Source organism: Talpa occidentalis, unplaced genomic scaffold, assembly GCF_014898055.3.
Source record: "Talpa occidentalis isolate TD23 unplaced genomic scaffold, MPIMG_talOcc4v2.1 talOcc4.2, whole genome shotgun sequence".
In the NCBI taxonomy this organism is placed as follows: Eukaryota; Metazoa; Chordata; class Mammalia; order Eulipotyphla; family Talpidae; genus Talpa; species Talpa occidentalis.
In genome coordinates, this window is record NW_023602073.1 from 67,210,411 (window position 1) to 67,232,294 (window position 21,884).

General features: G+C 39.0%; 2 protein-coding genes across 2 annotated transcripts in view; both read right to left on the bottom strand.

Annotated features, from left to right (window-relative positions):
- The window catches only part of CLIC5 (chloride intracellular channel 5), a 190,138-nt gene that overhangs the window by 140,824 nt on the left and 27,430 nt on the right, over nt 1-21,884 (bottom strand). The gene's annotated exons all lie outside the window — the stretch shown is intronic.
- Nucleotides 2,043-21,884, bottom strand: part of LOC129146463 (chloride intracellular channel protein 5-like) — a 31,280-nt gene continuing 11,438 nt past the window's right edge. The window contains exons 2-3 of the mRNA XM_054698846.1: nt 13,641-14,215; nt 2,043-2,114 (exon numbers count right to left, since the gene is read on the bottom strand). Coding sequence (XP_054554821.1) covers nt 2,049-2,114; nt 13,641-14,120 — 546 coding nt within the window. The 5' untranslated portion in view covers nt 14,121-14,215 and the 3' untranslated portion in view covers nt 2,043-2,048. The remainder of the gene's footprint in view (nt 2,115-13,640; nt 14,216-21,884) is intronic.

Below are 21,884 nucleotides of genomic sequence, written 5' to 3' on the forward strand. Positions count from 1 at the left end.
TCCAAAGGTAGCTTGAAAACAGGATCCCTTTCAGTAGGAGTAAAGTTCACTACTCTTAGGGTTTTCCAAGGAACTCATGGAATCATTCATTCAAGAGGCTTGAATGATGAGACACTAAAAGATGAGAAGAAGGCATTACATTTCGGCTTGTGTGAGCAGGGACATCAGTTTTCTTACATTTCATGGCTGACAATTTAAGGTACAAGTTAAAGACTTTGCAAAAGACAATATACTATTTTAAAAGATAATGTGGGAAAGGTGGATCAGAAAGGAAACTTTTGCTAGGACAAAATATTTGCTATAGCTGTCTCTTACAAAATCATGATGAAGGTGGAGCACTTTTTTCCTAAGAATGGAACAGCTTTCATTTAACGACATACTGCAGGGTATGGCCAGTAAAATAAAGCCTTCTTTCATTAAGGGAAAAAAAGGTAGAAAGAGAGGAAGGAAGCAAAGAAGGAAAGAAGAACGGAAGGCAGGAAATGAAGTAATAACACTATACATTTACCTGTATGCCTAAGTATAGAAGACTGACAATATCAAGTGTTGGAAAAGAAGTAACTAAAAGTTTCATACAAATTCTTTTTTAAAAAACGATTTAGGATCTCCCCGGTGGCGCAGCGGTTGAGCACTGGGTTGCGAAGCTGCCCGCAGCCTCTGCAGCACCGGTTCGATCCCTGGCTGCTCCGCGGCCACCAGAGGAGGGTCCCACGTGGCGCACAGACCTCTCCTGCCGCCCGCTGCTCCCCTCAGCAGTGTACTTCGGTCCTTCTGCCTGCTCTGCTCCCTGCTCTGGCTCTGGTGAATTCTCTCACGCTCCCGTGCTTCTGACTGTACCCAGTGCTTGTATAAATAAATAAAAATAAATCTTTAAAAAAAATTGAAAAAATAAAAAAGATTTATTTTTATTTATTTATGCATACAAGAATGGGGGTGTAGGTCAGAGGTGGGGGACGGTTGAGAGGATTCACCACAGACAGAGTAGGGAGCAAAGCAGGTAGATCTACTGAAATGCACTGCTAAGGCGAGCAGCAGGCAAGACAGGATATGTCTGCTGCACCATGTGGGTCAGCTCTCTGACAGGGGAATCGAACTCGTGCTGCAGTGGCTGGTGATAGCTTGATAATGCTGAGACTTTAACCCCTGAGCTATCAGGAAGGCCCAGTTTCACTGTCCTTAATCCCTGTGCCACCAGGGAGGTCCTCATACAAATTCTTATTGTCACTTTGAAAATGATTTTTAAGTTCGCTTTTTATAAAGTTAGACATGACCCAAAAATTACACTCTAGTATTTATCCAAGAGAATAGGAAATTATGAGCCACACAGAAGTTTACATATGGATGTTTATAGCTACTATATTAATGTTAGCTGAAAACTGGGAAAGAACCCAATGTCCATCACTAATGAATGCATGAACAAATTGTGGCATATGCGTAAAACAGCATACTACTAATCAATAATAAAAAGGAGCCTGGGCCTTCCTGGTGGTGCAAGGGGTTAAGCGCCGCACTATGAAGCTGTCCGCAGCCTCTGCAGCACAAGTTTGATACCCAGCCAGCCACAGAGAAACCCACATGGCACAGCAGACCTCTCCTGTCTCGCCTGCTGCTCCCCTCAGCAGTGTATTTCAGTCAATCTGCCTGTTCTGTTCCCCACTCTGTCTCTGGTAGATCCTCTCACTCCCCCACATCTCTGGTCTATACCCCAGCTCTTGTATGCATAAATAAATAAATTTAAAAAAAAACAAAAAGGAGCCAATTCTGATACCTGCAGCAAGATGGATAAATTCCAGAGCATTATACTACCTGAATGAAGCCACACAGAGAAGACACAAAGTTGAATGTCCTTTCGTCACACTTTTTAAAAGGCAGAACCACAGTGATGAAAAGAGGGCTCATGGTTTCTAGATGTGTGCATGAGGGAAATTTTTGAAGCGATGGATATGTCCTATATCATGACTGAATGTAGTGGTTCTTATACAACTAAACACACTTGTCAAAAGTCATGAAGGGTATACTTACAGTGGTTGAATTTTAATGTGTGTAAGTTATATCCCAATAGACTCCCCACAAAAAAAGCAAGGTACATAATAGAGTAAATGGTACAATACCACCTGTATTAGGAATAAGAAGAAAAAAGAATTTTAAATATGTAAACACATTTATATTTGCCAGACTTTGCATAAAATATCTAAGGAAGCATACACATAAAAGCTTTCGAATAGACAGCCTCAGAAAATGGAAATGGGGTGTCTGAGTGAGTATGGTGGAATAGTCTGTCTTTTGTACCTTTGAAATTTTGAGTCATGCAAATAATAAACCTATTCAAAAGGGAAGAAAAGTGAGCTGGGCTTCAAAACCTGATATGGTTCAGTAAGATTTGGGTCAAAATCACCTTTCTTTTACTCATTATCTCCCAATTTCTCATTTTAAAAATCACAGGACTACCTGAGAGGATGATGAATATATACCTCTGAGAGTATGACAACAATATAAAGTTAGATGGGAGAGAGAGGAGGACCCTATGGGAGATAGAATCTGAAGGACTCTGCAGAAGAGAGTGACACTTCCATGCACAGCAGGCCAGACCTAGTGAGGGGCTCTTGGCTCCACTCATTCAAGCTGTCCTTATTTTTTCAAATGAAAAATTTAAGACTCAGTGAACTTTTGGGGACCCTGTTTGTCAGTCCTATAACAGAAAGGCTTTCAATAAAGCAGATGACATAGCATCAAGCATGGTTCAAAGTAGATATTCAGCAAATATGAGTGTCCCCTTCTTTTATATCTCTATACTGGCTGACTTCCCATCAGGATTCCATCCACGCACCCCACCTCAAAGGCAAATATCAATGGCGGCAGGTACAGAAAGGTCTTTGATTGAATGCTAAACAAATTTACCAGAGTACAATAATAAGCTCTCCCTTCAAAACAGAACCTAACTATTCTTCCCAAAACCAGTTTTCAATTCATTTTGACAAATATTTATGAGCCTAACCATGGGCCCACTGCCATGCTGTCATGTACACACAACTGAATACAATGTAGCTGAAGAGGACTTTCCCTTTCAGACCAGTGAGGACACCCTTGCAAATGATTGTCATATTAGGCAACAACTGCTAAGATGGAGTTAAGCTCTGAGAGCATTTACTCAGGATAACCCAGAGGTTCAGAGATGATTTCCCAGGGGTTGTGGTATCCAGAAGGATGAGGAAGAGTTCATTATATATGAAGGGGGAAGATTTTGTAGGTATATGGATCAGCTTGGGCAAAGTCAGGTAAATTAGAACAGCATCCGATTTGTAGGGAGCCCAGTAAGCCTAGGGTATAAGGAGCGAGGCAGGGTGTGGAGGGAGATGGGAACTGAGAGGCTCTGATGTTTTGGGGGAGCAGGTCTCAAAACCTTGCACATGATGCTCAAGGTGGGCTTGATGTATTGGCGATGGACAAGGATGAACCTATTGTGTTAAGTATCCAATTTTCAGTATTGTTTCTAATGTCTTCATATCCTTAGGTGGGTGAAGTCTATCTGAGGCTTCGGTTCACTTTGACATTTACAGAGCCCCCCAGGACGAACTCAGAACCCCATAGGGCTGTGTGTTGTGTAGATAAGCAAGACAGGGTCTCTTCCCTCAAGGAACTGTCTGGTGCCACCCTTTAAAAAATGGGAATACATAAAAGGACCCACCAGTCAGTGATCTAACACCAATATTTTGATTGAGAGCTTCATCCCAGTCAGTTGATATTCTCTTCCCGGTGTTGACACTACTCACTTTCTCCTGGTCACTATGTTTGGTTTGGCTTCTATGTCAATTGACACAACAGTGTTTGGTAACTTATACTGATGCAGAAACACAAAGGCCGACCCAGAAACAAGGACATATTGAATTAGCTATGGTGACATTATTTCTGTAGGCTCTTGCTTGTACTGTTTAGCACCCAACACTGGGTGAATCTTAATGTCCTTTGACTCCAATCTTTCTTCAGAGCAAACAAATCAAATGAATCACTCAGAATATTGGCTTTTGGCCCAAGTTCAGGATGATGCTAAGGATGTGCCATGCATGCTCATGAATGAAAACTAGTGCTAGCAGCCCACTGAATTCTCAAAGACCCTCTGCATTTGGTAAAAATATGGATCCCATGAGTGCAGCCCATGGGAGAGGTTCCCATGCCTTGAGTCGATGTATTCCTACCTTCTGGAGACTGGTGAGTTGAAGAGTACCTCCCCTCCCAAGACATTCCTCCCACCCAGAACCTGTAAATGTAACCTTATTTGGAAAGAGGGTCCCTGCAAATGGAATTAAAACAAGGCTCTTGAGATAATCCTGCATTTATATGGGCCCTAAACCCACTGGCAAGTCTTTATAAGAGAAGAAAATGGAGATGGAAACAGAAATACAGAAAAGAAGACCTCATGATGGGCCTCCCTGGTGGCACAAGGGGTTAAGACACAACCTTTGGGGTTGTCCACGACCACTGCAGCGCGAGTTCAATCCCCAGCCAGGTAGCTACCCACATGGCACTGTAGACCTCTCCTGACTTGCCCACTGCTTCCCTCAGCAGTGTTTTTCAGTCAATCTGCCTATTCTGTTCCCCACTCTGTCTCTGGTGAGGACTCTCACCCCTCACACCTCTGGCCTGCAGCCCAGTTCTTGTATACATAAATAAATCAATCTTAAAAAAAGAAGACCTTGTGATGATGAAGGCAAAGAATGGAGGAATGCAGCCACAAGCCAAGGAATGCAAGGAACCACTGGAAGCTGGAAAAGGCAGTGAAGGATCTCCCCTAGAGTTTTCAGAGGGTATGCAACTCTGCCAATAATACCTTAATTTCAGTCTTCTGGCCTCTAGAAGTATGAGAGAATAAATCCCTATTGCTTTAAGCCCCCAAGTTTATAGTAATTTGTTACAGCACCTTAGGAAATTGGTAGAGGGAGGTTGGAGAACCAATCTCCTTACTGCTGCAGGCTACTGGAATAATCCTTCCTCCTCTCCCATTGCCCTGAGCATCTCTGGGCTTAACTTATGCCCTTACCCTACTTTATACAATCATCATTAATTAACAATGGCATAAAAAAACAGACAAAAGGGAGACCCTCCTTCAAGACTTGAGAAAGAGAATGAGAGAGAGAGAGAGAAAGGTAATTACAACATTAAGTGCTATGGGTTGAATTATGTCTCCCCAAAATTCATGCATTGAATCATAATCCTTAGTACCACTGAATATTACTATATTTGGAATCAGGGTCTAGATGTAACTAAGTTAAAATGAGATCATTATTGTGGGTTAATTCAATACGACTGGTGTTCTAATAAGAAGAGGATATGAGAGCACAGATAAGGAAAAAAGGAATGGCCATATGAAGATACTGGTGGAAAACATACATCTACAAGCCAAAAAGAGAATCCTTAGAAGAAACCAACCCTGCCAATACCTTTATTTTGGACTTCTAGCCTCCAGAATTAGGAGAAAATAAATTTCTGTTGCTTAAACCATCCTATCTGTTATGGCAGCCCAAGTGAAATGCTACATTAAGGTAACAACAATGATTGTAAACAGAGGAGACTCATGCAAGCCCTGCCTGGAGGGGCCAAGAAAGGCTTCCAGGAAGGGATAAAAGTGAAAGACACTTGAGCAAAAGCCCACAGCATGGAATGACACAAAGGGCATAGAGAAATGCAAGTCAACATTTTTTAAGGGAAAATGAAAGTGGGGAGTGGCAGGTAATGAGATATTGGTTGAAAGCCTGATGGAACAGAAAGACTTTTGATGCTTCCACTCTGGCCTGGCCTTTTTCCTGGCAGCAATCAGGAACCACTGCATTACTAGAAGTAGGGGAGTGGCAGGGTCTGATGAGTTCTTTATATGGACCATTCTGGTGGCTATATGGGAACTTCTTTGGACAAAGATGAATCGACATGCAGAGTGACCAGTGGAAGAACTGTGGTCACGATCATAGTGGTCAGTCATCACCAGGATGGAGAGAAAAGAACATTGTAGAATGTGAAATTGACTGGCCTGTTGGAAAGTGAAGAAACAGAAATTTACCTTGTTCAAACATTTTAGTTGATGTTTAGTTCTCCAGTTAGTGATACTATCAGCCAAGGTGGTAGGATTAGTTGTGGATAAACTGATGCTGGGCTTGTAGGATGTGAACTGGGGTATTTATTTCAAAATATAATATTGCCCTCATTTTCAGAGTTGACATAATCAACATATGGTGACTTGGGTAATTCATCTTTATGACTCTTCCATAGTATTTCATCCCTTGGTTTCTCAAGATAATAAGAAGCTTAGAGAAAGTGGTTGTCTCCAGAGGAATGCAAAGGAGTTAACTGAGCCATTCACAGCCATTCTACTCCCTCCCAAATGGACATACAGGGCATGAGTGTGCAGGCAGAGAAAATGGAATGCAGCACAGCAGAGGATACCATTAGGGTTCATAGAACATTCTGAGATCATTTTCCATCCAAAAAAAAAAAAATGCATAGAGTTTTAGAATGTTCCAGAACTTCCTGAAGTATACTGATGACCCCAGGCTAGGAACACCTATAAAGGAAATGTCCTGGATTAGGAGGCCAAAGCCCAAGCTTGGTAGCAATTGTAATATGCAGACAGCCTTGGCAAGTTGCTTGACCTCTCTATCAAAACACTATGATTCTACGACTTCTTAGATGACACTGATACACAAAGCAAACTAGTTCATCTAGACACCTAGAAACTGATTTTAAATAAAATTGGGCCTTGATTGGGGTCCCAGCACCTTAGTTAAGAAGAAAGCATGACAACAATAGAAATCTTTGTTCAAATCTGCTCGTTGTTCCGTCTTCATATGCTTGGCTGGCTCCATGAAAGGATATTTGGGCTCATGTAACAAGTTCAGACTTGCATCTTCTCACAAATGCTTCCAATGATGTACTATGACATGTTCTTATTCCTGACGTTGGAGCAGGCTGTTCCTTGAGATCACAGAACAAGAACAGAGCCCAGAGCTCAGCTACTTCCAGACATCTAAATGTGCAAATTGCAACTGGCCAGCTAGGCTAACTCTGTCCACACATACATTTTTTAATTTAAAACTGTACTAGAATGGGGCCTCCCTGGTGGTGCAAGGGGATGGGACGCAACCTATGAAGCTATTGGCAGCCACTGCAGCACAAGTTTGATCCCTGCATAGGGAGCTACCCACATGGTGCAGCAGGCCTCTCCTGACTCGCCCACTGCTCCCCTCAGCAGTGTATTTCAGTCAATCTGCCTGTTCTATTCCTTACTCTGTCTCTGGTGAATCCTCTCACCTCCTACACTTCTGGCCTGCACCCCAGTTCTTGTACACATAAATAAATCTTTAATAAATAAATAAGTAAATAAACAAAACTGTACTAGTACAACATCAATCAAAACTTTGTATATAATCAATGTATCACCCTCCCCCAATATACAGTTAACTACATACACACATGGATAATATACAAAACAGTATAATACTGCTTAGCTTTTCCATAAAAATTTGTATGAAGCCAAAGATTCAACTACTGGACATTTCCAGATAATTAGTTGAGTGAACAATAACGAAAAAAACCCCACAAATAAATAGACATTATACACAATGTATTTATATCTAAATGCTCAAACTAATCTTGGAAAGGGAAATTGGTAGATGTCTACTTGGTTCAGATCTACACAGTAGGGGGGAATGCTTTTCAATTTGCTTATCCATCCCCCTAAACACTGCTTTGCTCATGGTACCCTCCTCCACAACATTCTATTACTCTTGATTGCCATCAGGATAAAATCCCAGCCCCTCAGTTTGCCATCAAGATTGCCCTCTTGGTTCTTCAACCTCAGCATCTGCTCTGCACCTATGCAGAACTCTCCATTCCAGCCAAATAGATCAAGTCACACACTTGCATATTTGCTGAGCCTTTGCTTCTGCTGGGCCCCAAGTCTGCAATATCCATTCCACTAGCACCTCATTCAAGCCAAATCTTGACATACAAACCCAGCTCCATTTCCCTCGTTTTCCCAATGGGATTTCACAGTTTCTCACCTGAAATGATGAATTTTTGTTTGCCTCCAAAGCAAATAGATTAAATTTGTTTTTATGAAAACTCCCAGGAAGAACCTGGGAGGTGAGGGCACCTGTTCCCACCAGATCTTGGCCAAGGAAAGAAACCCAGACCCACAGATGGGACAGAAAAAAAAGGAAAACCTATGAGTCAAAAGACTGATTTAACTAAAGACCCCTATCAACACCAGACTTAAGCATTTACCCACAATATATGTATATTTATTCACTTACAAAGTAACATACTCTGTAAGAATATACTGTACATATTATGAAAGATATAAAATATTAATATTTAAGAGGCCTACATAAGATTAAATAGAAATGTTGCTGTTTTTACTCTAATTATAATATTCTAATACCCCATGAATTACATTGAATACCCTATCTTGGATACCACAACCTAGGAAAAGCTTCAAGTTCAAGTTCCCTTGCTATAATAATAAATTATTGGCACTTCTGTGATACTTCCTTTTTTTTTTTTAAAGATTTATTTATTTTTATACAAGAGCTGGGATACAGGCCAGAGGCACAGAAGGGTGAGAAGATTCACCAGAGACAGTGCGGAGAGCAGAACAGGCAGACGACCGAAATACACTGCTGAGGGGAGCAGCGGGCACAACAGGAGAGGTCTGCTGCGCTATGTGGGAATCTCTCTGGCCGGCTGGGAATTGAATCCGCACTGCAGAGGCTGCAGATAGCTTCACAGCACTGCGCTCAACCCACTGTGCCACTGGGGAGGCCCTCTTCTGTGATACTTTCCACTATGCTGAATCAAGCTATTGGAGTCACTCCTTTAGAATGAGGAGTCCAGGCTATGAATTGAAAAAACATTAACCAGGGCTGTTATGTTGCCTGACTTCATGGAGGCACCATTTACATTTTCTGTGAATGGTGCCCTCTAAATTTGCTCAATGTGCAACATGTACAGCCTTCCATGAGAGTTCTGTGACTACTTAATCAAAGACAGGTTATGCAGGTGCTTTTCCAAAAAAGAGACTTCAAGACTATTAAGGGTGGCAAGGAACACTGATCTCCTGTTATTCTTCCAACCACACCCAAATCTAGAGCTCATAATCATTACTGATCATTCCACTGGAGTAGATAGTAGGTGTTACCACAAATGTGCACACTGATAAAGAACTGGAGCCATAAAACCCTTATGCCCTTGAATCAAAGAACTGGCAGAGCAGAAAGGCGCTGCATTTCAGAGATGAAGATACTTGGGTCTGGGAGTTTTTCATAGAAAATTATTTACAAAGATATATTAGAATTTCCTGACCGGTGTTCCTTCCACTATTTTACACTGCTTGTGTTAAAATCAGATAATGGAGCATTTTTCAAATACTTATTAACTATAAATCACTATGCTTAAAATAAAAACTACTATTCTGTGAATGGTTCAAATTCACCACAATAATATAAATAATAATGATTTGGACTATATAAAAATCCATACTGTACACGGAGCATTTACTCTCAACAGCCCAATGAGGATCATGTCATAACATTTATCCATCCATGAGGAAATTGTGACCAAAAGAAGCTAAACAATTTAACAGAAATTAATTTGCTAACCCAGCTTTCAAACCATGCAACCTGACTTCAACCCTGCTCGACAACATATACTGCTGTCTGCAGTCAGTGACACAAATTATATGCAAGACAAATGGTGCTCATGTATGCTGGTTTTTTTTTTTTTTTGCAAAGAAAACATCACCAGAATACTCCCTCCCACTGACCCGATTAAACAAAATATCAAAATGCGTCTCTCTCCCTCCCATACACAGACAGACAGACAGAATAGGAAAATACCTACAGCTCCCTAAATTTTAGAAAAAAAGCAGCAAGATAAGTCTTATAATCCTATGTGGCAATCAAAAGTCACAGAATCTTACTGTACATTTTGGTACTCTTTTATCCCAAAAAAACAAAACGAAGGATTGTCCGAATCAAACATTCCTCTTAGGTTGCCTTATGAAATGGATTGAAACTCTCTCTCTCTGGAGACCCCTTTTTCACTAGATCTCAACCAAGGAGGTAGAGGTAATTTCTTTCCTTCTACCATCTTTAAGAATTGTGCTTTTCTGTGTTCGCCACAGAATAGTTGGACAAAGATGTGCTGCATTTATCTGTTATCTACCCAGTACCTGACATGTAGCAAGTACACTGTAAATGTTGGACGAATGGAGGGAAGAACGAAAGATAAAGGAGGACAGGAGAAAGGCTGGGAAGGAAGGAGAATATATGAATGACTTATGAGCACATTCTCTCCATCACGTTTCCAGAAAAGGGGTCCATAGTTGGAATGGAAATAACATCTCCATTCCCTCAGAATAGCTGATAGCGGATCAAATTCCCTAGAGTCAGTCTTGCCTCTTTTCTTCTTTATACTCTGCATCAAACCCATCTGCCAAACCTTTGGTCTCTCTCTTCAAAATAACCCCAATCCTACTCAGCACAACCTCCAATGCCATCACCATAGACCAATCCCTTATGTTCTTTGCTTAGTTTTTCAATTGCCTGCAAACTATTCTTCCTGTCTCTACTTTCTCAGCTGTTTGTTATCAAAAGGCAATCAGAATGGTAACTCCTGTAATCAGTCAGAGTAAAAATGAAAGTTCTTCCATCCTCCCACCAGACTTGACATGATCTGTGCCCACTCACCTCTCTGGCATTATCTCCTATCTCCTTTGCTCACCCCACTCCAGAAAGATACCTCCTCACTCCCCTCATCATCACTCTATCCCCTTAGTAAAGGCTGAACCATGACTCTCAAGTATGCCCATGTCTTAATTCCCAGAACCCATGAATGTTACTTTTTATGTCAAAAGGGACCTTAAAGAGGTGATTAAACTAAGGGTTTTACAATATGGGAAATTCTCCTGGATTTTCCTGGCAGGCCTCACCTAATCACAAGGTTCCTTATGAGAGGGACACAGGAGTCAGGACAGCAGGTAAGGTGAAGATGAAGAAGGGAGAGAAGTGGCCATGAGGGAGGAATGAGCACAGCCTGGAGACGCTGGGAGAGGGGAGGAAGAGAGCTCTCCCCTGCAGCCTCCAGAGGAAACACAGACCTGCTGCACTTGACTCTGGCTCCCTAATCTCATTTCTGATCTCTGATCTCTGTGATTAAATTTGTGTTGTTTCATATCACTAAGTGTGGTGTTTGTTACTTAGCAATAGGAAGTTCATACCCCGTTCTTCTGTGTTATGTTTCTTTTTGCCACCATCACACAGGGCATCATCTATAATCATTTGTCCGTGGGGTATCTCTCCCTCTACAGTGCAAAGTGCTTGAGATCTAGTATTTTATTCTGTTCATTGTTGCAACCTCAGGGACTGGCACAAATACTATCTGTTGATAATGTATTTTAATTTCATTAGTAATTAGGAACACTGAGTCTCAATACAATCTTGGCTGAACATATATCTGCAAACCTGCATGACATTTTCACTGACTTGCCTAGAACTGGTAGAAACACACAAACATGGGTATAGACCCAGCCCAAGCAGTCCACCTGAAACAGCCCAGAAGCAGAAGAAAACTAAGAGATCTTCTGGTACAGAGCCAACAAATCCTGCTGGGAAAATAGTGAGCCATAAGGAATTTCTTCCAATGTGGGGATCCCTGTACCCCCTCTGGAGAGCTGGGAGGAGGAAGGAAACTGGGTAGGTTACACTCAGCCTCCACTCACACACAAGCACAAAAGGCCTTGTATGAGCCATTTTCATAAAGGACGTTTCCATTCATCATGAAATGAAGAACTGTGGGGTAGGGGTGGGGAAGGCAGGGCTAATAGCTACCCCTCTTCTTACTAACTGCTGCTGAATATCCTAAAAAAAAAAGGAGCTCACACTTAGGAGCTGAGGCAGATGGTACATTCCATGACCTCTTAGTTAACACAGTTACACTAAAAAAAAAAAAAAGTGTATTTAAAGAGTTAATTCAAATTAAATCCAGTATTTGCTTTAGCATACTATAGGTCTTAACTTAGGAACCACATGTTACTATTAACAGTTTTTCCTGTTGATGGTACCAGCTGGAGATGCTCTCTTTTTTTCTCCTTCTTTTGTTCAACATGAGTGATGGGCTAAGTTCTGGTAAAATCAGCTCTTTGCCAAATTTGAATAATGTCTTGATGCACCAATAATGATGATGACTCACCTTGCCTATTGCACAAAGCTCGTGGGTACTTCTGTCTGTACAAAAACATACACTTAGTTCTCACATTAAAAGTGGGGAGTGGGTTGGAGACTAATTCAGTAGTGATGCAGACATGAAAGACGGAGGCTGTGTGAATGCTAAAAGTCTAAAAAGTCTAAAAAGTCTCCCACCACCTCTTCCCTTTCCTGCCTCCAAGGCTTTCCTGGTTCCTTTGTGCACACTTAGACACTCCCTCCCAGAATGCCCCAAACACAACACACACTAGTCTGTTCACCAGAACTAACCATGTGCATGTCTGTCTCCTGCATCACATCATTGATTTCTTGAGAACAAGAGCCCTGTCCTGCACACCCCTCTCCCCACACGTGCTCAGCACAATAGCAGGCAAGGTCTAGTGGATACCAAAGACTGAGCCAGAAGATTTACTAGCTTGCTTTTTAAAATGACTATATGCTAGAAGAAAGGTGATGTGATGGGCATGCAAAACAATCAGGGAAAAGTATAAAGTAGAAAATGATGCATTATTAGTAAATAGACTGCATTTCATTGGAAACATTAAAAGGAAAAATGTGGACTGGGGGTTTTGTAGGTTCATAGAGTAATTGTTTTTATTAGTCCAAAGCAGCAGTGTTGACTAATATGTTGTTTTCACATAAAAAAATACAAATATGAACAAGGAGTGGGGGGTGATAGAGGCAACATTCTGCCATCTTGCTTAATAAAGATTTGTTTATCCTGAAATGTTTTGTATGTATTGAGGATATGTATGTATGACTGTCATCTGTATTACATGTCAGCTTAATGCAAAGAACTAAAGTTCTTTTTTAAATATAATAAGCATTAACATAGGCACTGATAGTATTTTACTGCTACAGAAATCATTTCATTAGCTATTTTCATTATATTGATGCCAAAAGGGCAAGTTTAGTAGCAGATGTGACATTTATAGACCATATCTCTCAAGTATCTATGACCTTCGGAACATTAAGAAGGAAAGCACCACTTCATTCTAGATTTTACTTCACATATAAGCCTTGCTTTCGATTTTAAAGATCATTTGGAAGAAGGAAATTTGACCAGACAGGAAAATGGACTAAGTACCTGTTACAAAGGTAAGGCTTTGAGCAGCAATTTCCACTCACTCATACGTGAACTATTAAGATATGCTTAGCCCATGGTAAATAAAGTTCAATGACTAGGCACACACTTTAAATGTACTTCACAATTTTTGCCATTTTGAGCATTCTTGCGTGAGCTCTGAAATGACTCATTCTATTAGCTCTACTTTTGAGTATTGAGGTTACAAACCATGACACCTTACAGCTTTCCCTGATCACTCAGAGCAAATTAAAGCACCAATTACGCCATCTGCATGTATAGTTGTGCCTGTCAGAGGCAGCCCTTACCTTCACATAGAGACTAATCTCAGGGTTCTCAGAAGCTGATTCCTTTTTTCCCAAATTATCATCAGCAGAATAGCAAGCAGGGGAATCCAACAAGGTAGAGAAGGCCGTGCTTTCCTGCATGGAAAGCGGGTCTTCCTTCATCCTGCTTCCATTCTCCTGGGGGTTCTCTGAGTCAAGTTCTTCGTCCTCAGGGGTTAAGTATATTTCTTCTCTGGTCATGCCCCCATCTTCCTGGAGCTCCCCTGGTTGAAGATCTTTGAGGTCTTCTGGGCCTTTCTCGTAAGGCAGGTCGTATTCTGGTTGGGAAGAGATCAAGTTGTTCTCCTCACTCTGAACAACACAAGCTGACAAAGAGTCATATTCATGGGTTTCGGTTTCCAGTTGTGTGGCATATAAATTGCTTTCTGAGCCCAAATTGTGGCAGACATCATCATAAAGGGCACCTTCATTTTCTTCTGGTTGGTCTGGAAGCTCATACATCCCTCTTTTTGGATTGTGTCATAGATCTTGTTGTAGTCGTCTTCATTCATGCTTATTGATCGGATGAATCTGTTTGCAGGCAGAGCCCAGTATATCTGAAGGGAGTCAAGGGAGAAAGGATGCTGGATTGCCTTGCCTAGGAATCACCTAGCTTTTGAAACACAGCAACTAGCAACAGCTATCAATGACAGGTCTCTAACAATCATTTACCGGAGACTTTAATCAACAAACCACAAGTCCATTGGCCACAAGATAAAGCACAAGCAGTCAGTTAACTCCTTCACTACTAAGGGTATTTCCTCATTGTCACTATAGCCAAGATTCTTTGAATTAAGTAGAAGGGCAACTGAATCATTTTTCCTACAGACATTGAAATCCTGGGTATTTAGCCAGTTGTCACCAACTAGAGCTCCCTCTTCGTATTGCCTTCAAACGTTGACAATATTCAAGAAGTCCCTGAAGTTCAGGAGAGAGCAATTCTTCATGATGATAACTCATCTATTTACAGCTAAATTCATTACACAAAATAATTCTATCAGTATTGTACCCTATGACAAATGTATTACATATGCTGCAGTTAGGTAAAGAATTCTATTTACATTTCTTATCTGAAAACACCATTAGGTGAATAAATTGTTGAAAGAAAAGAAGATAAATGCTCTGGTGCATAGGCACATCAATACAGACAAGCCATAACAAGGGCCTCGATGGTTTATGGCTTTGAGTTATATTTTTCGCTCTTAAATCTGTCTGATCATTACAGTCAAGAAACATTCACTAAGAGTCTATTGTGGACAGAATACCAAACTAAGCACTAAACACATGTGGTAGAAAATACATTCTCCACTGAGGGGCTTTTAAACATAGCCAGAGGGGCAGAAAGAGAAACTAAAACCTGAATGGATGGAAACAGAATAAACTATTCAAGATTTTTTTTTTTTAATTGCAATTGGTCAGGTCCGGAATAAGTAGCAAAGAATTGCATGCACAAGGTTGTCTAGCTGAGTTCATCTACAGTTTCCAGGAGCATATGGGCTTGTTGTTTTTAAATCTGGAATCCAGTGCTCTATTCTGCTAATTAATTGTACCTAACCACACCATGTATACCTTCCTCTTTGAAATGATAACCCACATAGATATAAAAAGGAATCTAAATGTCTAGAAATCATGAGAAAATTGAGAAGCAAAACAACCTTGGTTGACAAATTTCAAAGCATTTGATTTGCACCTTACTGATAAAAAATAAAACTCCATTATACCTTAACCACAATACACTCTGTATTTGGAAACTTTGTATCTTCATATTGGCTGTTCCCTCTGCTTGGACTACATTTCCCTCTGGATGACTGCATAGTCAATTCCCAAATCTCCCTAAGCTTATGCTTACTTGTCCTGTTCTCACTGTGGCTACTTTGGCTGTCTTGTTTAAAAATGATAACCCATCCCAAATTTTATCTGTATCCCTTCACATTACTAAAAAGCTTTAGCATACTTTGTATTTCCTTTCCAATAATATCTATCTCCTTTTAATAAGATATATGCATTACTTATTTATTATGATTAGAGTTTATTTTCTGTCTTCTCACACTAGAAAATAAACCCTGTATGGATACAGATATTTTTCATCATTATCTTCAGCACCTAAAACTGTACTGACCCATATTATTCGATAAATATTTGTTGAATAACTTTTTGTAATTATTTGATATCTTTATCCCCCCCATATGTAAGTTTCATGAGTACAAATTCTATGCTTATTTTGTCCATCACTATAAATCGAAAGTCTAGCAGGTGGTTGCCACACTATAGGTGCTTATTAAATATTTGTCAAATAAAAGAGGAGATATATCTGGAATTTATATCCCTTTGTTTTTGTTCCATTTTCTTTTGTTCCATTTTTTTGTTCCATTTGTTTTTGTACATTATATGTACAAATGTTATCTATTTACTATATTGCAAATTCCCGCAGAAAGAGAACTAATACCTGGGTCTTCCACACTACATTGTGTAAAGCAGCTGGTTTATTTGCTTATAGAAGAAAGAACAATGCTTTGAGGGCCCCATGTGTTGTTACTTGCAACTTAGGGGTAAAAATGGCATATTCATTTACTTAAGAAGTGTTAAGAATGAGCTGGTGTGTTTTCTGAAATTTGAGTCTGCGTTTGTCACACCCATGTTTAGAAACCTTTGGTGGGTTCCAAACATGTATAAGGAGATGTCTGCTCCAAGCCCTTTCACAATCAGAACCAAGCCTATCTGTCCAGCCAGCTTTTCCTCTTAGCACTCCCCCAAATGTCCTACTCTGTAGCAGGAAATATTGCTCATGCCTGAATATGTTATTCCATTTCCTGTCTCTATTCTTTTGTACATACATTTCCTCCACTTGCAAAATAATACTTGTTTTACTATATGCAAGTTGTAAATATATAAGATCTTATATGGACATTCAGCTGAGGAAATTAACATATTAGTCATTCAAAAGAAAATATCCATCTGGGTCTTCCACAGGCTTGCCTATTGTCTGGGATAACTTGAGGGTCAACACCTGATCTTCTGCTTTGCATGTACAAAGACTCAATTTGGTTAGTTCACTGAGGGTTTTTCAAATATTGTAAAACTGGGTAACTCTAACTAAATTAAAAGTCATCTCTTTAGCAAATGAAATGCCTATCTAGTAAATTAACCCCCCTGAATCATTTACCTGTCAAATGGACTTAAATACCGACTTGGAATAATAAGCATAACCTCTTCATAGTAGCAAAGTCTACACAGAGAACCAACTAAGAAATATCATAGGTTCATAAGATCTGAGATAATACCCTTTTTTAAAAAAAACTAATATTAGTGATGTGTGCCTTTTCTTTTTATCTTGAACAGTCTTTCTAAGGATGTATTAATTTCATTTCTTTTTTCAGATAATCATTGACTTTATTAATAGTCTCTATTGTACATTTCTTTGCTATTTCACTAATTTCTGCTATTAGCTTATTGTTTTCTTTCCTCTGCTCTCTTTGACCTTACTTTGCCAAATAATAATTGTGATGGACACTTAGTTTCTTGGTTTTCATCTTTTCTTCTTTTCTAATATATATTTAAGATTAATTTTCCTCTACAGCTTTATCTGTATCTCACAAGTTTTGATATATTTTAATTTTCATAATTATCCAGTTATAAAGACTTGCCATTTTTCTGTTTAGATTTTTTCCCTTTCATTCATGAATCATTTGGAAATGTATTAATTGTGTTCTGAACAGTTGAATATTTTCTAGTTACCTTTTCTGTTAATGATTTTTAGCTTAATCTCATAGTAACCAGAAAACATAGTCTTGATGATTTTAATCTACTGAAATGTGTTTAGAAACTTGCTTTATGACCCAACATAAGTCTAACTTTGGAAATATCCTCTATGTAATTGAAAAGATGTGTGTTCCACCATTGTTAGGTTTAGTCTTCCATAGATGGTTAGTTTGTGTTTGCTTATTTTTGTTATTTATTTCATATTCACATTAATTTTCATCTACTTGTTCTCTTAGTTATTGAAGGAAGAAAGTTAAATTTTCCCATATGATCATGGATTTGACTAACTCTCATTTCAGTTCTCTGTTGTTATATTACATATTTTTGAGACTAGATTATTAGGTACACACAGATTCAGAATTGCTATTATCATTTTGGGATAGGCTTTTTTTTAATAGAAAATGTCTTTATTTCTAGTAATATACTTTGCCTTTTTCTGATATTTACTTTATTTTGGTTAGCATTTATGTATATTTTTTCCTTTCAAATTTTATTTTTCTGTGTATAAGCATTAGGTAGTTATATCTTTTTATCCAGTCTGAATACCTTTGTCTTTTAACTCAAGTATTTAGTCTATTGACATTCAATGTAATTGTAAGGTATGTAGGCTAAATAGACTGTCCTATGATTTGCATTTTTTAAATATAAAAAATTTGAATATGCATTTCACAGGAAAGTGATATATTGCTGGTTAAGAAGGTCATTAAGAGCTCAGGATTACTAATCATGAGGGAAATGAAGTTAAATGAAGCCACTTCATAACACTAGAAAAGCTAAAATTAAAAGAACTAAAAATACCAAATGTTGATAAAGATGTGAAACAACCAGAACTCTCAAACACTGCTTGTGCTTATGAGAGTATAAAATGGTATGAACACCTTGAAACATTTTTAACTGTTTCTTATAAAATTATACATCTGGGGGCCTCCCCGGTGGCGCAGCGGTTGAGCGCTGGGCTGCGAAGCTGTCTGCAGCCTCTGCAGCACCCATTCCATCCCTGGCCACTGGCAAGGGTCCCACATGGGGCACAGACCTCTCCTGCCGCCCACTGCTCCCCTCAGCAGTGTGTTTCGTCAGTCTGCCTGTTCTGTTCTCCGCTCTGGTGAATTCTCTCATCCTCCCGTGCTTCTGACTGTACCAGTGCTTGTGTAAATAAATAAATAAATAAATAAATCTTTAAAAAAAAAAAAACACTTTTTAAAATAAATAAATAAATAAAATGAAATTATACATCTGCTCTAAGATTCAACAATTCCAGCAAATCTTAGAAATGTATCCCCTAGAAGTCAATATGAAAGTCAATCAATCATATTAGGTTTTATACAAATACATAGAAAAATTTGAATCATAATATCAAAAAAATGGATCATTCCAGCAATAGAAGAATGGATAAATAAACTGTGATGTATGCATATAATGAATACTACTAATCAATTACAAAGGAATGAACTCTAAGATCAATCTCTTAGACAATATGCATAATGAATGATGCCAAACATAAAAGAATAATTATTCATATAATTTCATATAGTTATGTTGACTTCGGAATATACTAAGAGTTATGATTTCTTGAGCAAATATTTTAAGGGCCATTTCTTTATCTCTTTGGAAATGAAGGCTCCATGTTAACAGCTATAAGACTTCCTCCTCTGAGAGCAAAGTTTCTTGGTTACTTTCATTAACTATAGTTGTTCAAACCAAATACTCCCTAGAATAAAACTGTCAGACTGGAAAAGTAAGGCATTATTAGTGACCTATGGTGCCAGCATCCTCTTGGCCACCAATGTAGCTAGATGATTATCAACAGCATCACTGTGAAGATTTCAGGGTATCTCACATCAGTTTATATAACCCAGGCATCAACTAAGGCCTCCCCAAATCTTATACTTTTTATCAATAGTTAAAGTGCCTTTAAATTCCCAGTTTCACAGTTTTCTTCCTCATCATTTTCTCTGGATCTGGGACCATCCATGTAATACTCAGATGCAAATCTCATTCTTTTATCAGTTCTATAGAAATGGCTGTTTGAAAGAATTTAGAATCAACATTTCAAGGTAAAGGGTGTGAAGGTAGTTATAGGTCTAAATTTTCTGCAGAGATCAAATACTCAAATTTGAAATTTTCACTAATAGTACTCAGTGAAGTTTAATATCAGTTCATTCCAGCCAGTATGAAAATCATCAAAACACAGACTACAATGGATCCTGGAATGACTGATTGGGTCCTGCTACAATTGATAAACATGTGACTTAAAAACGTAACTATCTAACCTGAAGCAGCCAAGTTAAGCCAAATAGACTTCAAGATACTCAGCACAGATTGTCTCAGAAGGACAATACAACAATTACAGAAAAGGAACTTTATCTCCAGTGCCAATACCTCCATCAGCTTTCTGGTCTTTTCTCTACCTTACTCCACATCACTATTTTCCCCTTTCAGGAGCTATTTACTCAACAAGCTGAAGGTTTACCTCTCAGTAATATTTTCATTTGGAAAAATGCAAAGTCTTACCCAAAGGAATGAAAGCTAATGGTAAAAATTCATTTCATGCTCTTGAAAGAAGATATATTTCTCACTTCCTGTCTTTTCCACTAATTCTCAGTTGTTCCCTATATAAAATTAAAATAATAATGTATGTTATTTAAGGATTTTCATAAATAATGCAGCTATGAAGCTTATTGCAGTACCTGGCTGGATCTTCATTGCTATTATTTCTTCTATAAGTATTAAGATTTATCCCTGAGATAACAATATGAATTTTTTTATTGTTTTTTGTTTGGTTGTTTGTTGCAGAATATGCATGATAATGTCTGGGTCTTTCTAAAGATAGAAAATCTGAGATTATAAAGGTTACAAAAGGGTTACAAGATATAGTCCATGACTTTATGATTTTAAAATCTGATCAGGTATAAGATATAATGCTTTTGCCAGAAAAGTTAATTGACAATGTCAACTATTATGTTTCCTGACAAGTAAATAGGACTGATCTTTGCAGCTGGAGGATTTCAGAAGAGGATGATGTCACTAGGGGTGAGGGCTGGGGGAGCAAAATCTTACGTGGTAGATAAGACCTGGACAAGTAGAGTGGAAGAAGAAGGTTAAGGTGTGACACACGGTGGAGAACTGTGCACTGAAATGATAAAGAGCGACCAGACTGGATAAAGTATGCAGACTGTGGGGGGAAATAGTGACGATGGCATTACTGGGCTAGACTGAGTAACCCTGAAGGCCAAGATCAGAAATGGGGATTTTATGTTCATAGGATGATATTGAGGATGAGCATAAATATAAAACAGAATAAAATTCAGTTTCACAACCATTAAAATTCAAGCTGAATTCAAGACAAAGACAGGTGTTCAGAGAAACCCATTTCCAATAGCTGGTATGGATTATTAGAACAATTGGCCTGCTGGCACATCATAAGATGATATTCACATTTCAGTAAGGCTCAGGGAAGGAACTGTGATAAGACACCCAAGAACTTCTGATGGCTCTGTTGAGTCATTTCAGTCACCAAAATTCCTTTTAGTCTAGGCATATGCCCGTCTCCCGCTTACCTCACCTGGTACTCTCCCTTCCTTGGAACTCCATCAAACACCATTCTCAGCCAGAAATCCAGAGTCTTTGTTTTCATAACCTTCAAAAAGTTCTTCCAACCTTCTGAATTTTCTTCCTCATTTGTCCAACTCTGCCATTATACCTTCACACAGATATTTCTTCATAAATAATTACATATGATCCCAAAATTTTACCACACTTTGTGCTTTTCAAACTGTAAATAATCATCCATTTGTTGACTCATCATAATCTTGGTTGGTCTACCTCAGTGCTATCTATCTTAGATTATGCAACCTGGGAGAAGTCTTAGAGGAGTCTGAGGAGAAGTCACTTATGCTGTTATTGGTGATAAATAAAGGAAACAGGAAAGGGGAAAACATTAAGTATTAAGGGATGAGACAAATGGGATATTTTTCATGAAAACAATATAACATAACATGAATGGGAAGGGATGACAGTGTTATTTAAAAATAAATAAATAAAAGAAATTGAGCATCAAAAACAACATCATTTTAAAAATAAGCCCTTAAACTCACAGGCAGGGCAATCCTGCCTCACCCTCTCCCTGCTCCTGGCTCTTATCTTAGCCACGCTATGGCTACACATGCAACTTCAAGGCCCCACTCTTAGGAATGACCTACAGCTCCTCTTGTCCTTGTCTCTCTTCAGGGTGAGTCTAGATTATTCTCCGGTCTTTTTTCTTCTGCTGTATCCAACATGACCAAAGCTTCCTTGTCTGACCCCCTCAGTAGTTCTCTGTCACTTTCTTCAAGACCCCAGTAGAGGGAAAAAAAACTTGAGGCCAATGAACTTAACAGATTCCTAAAGAATGAATGTCCTTACAACCGACTTCAAATTGAAGGGAGAGGTGGCATCACCTTGTCATGTTTACAGACCAGGGTAACATTT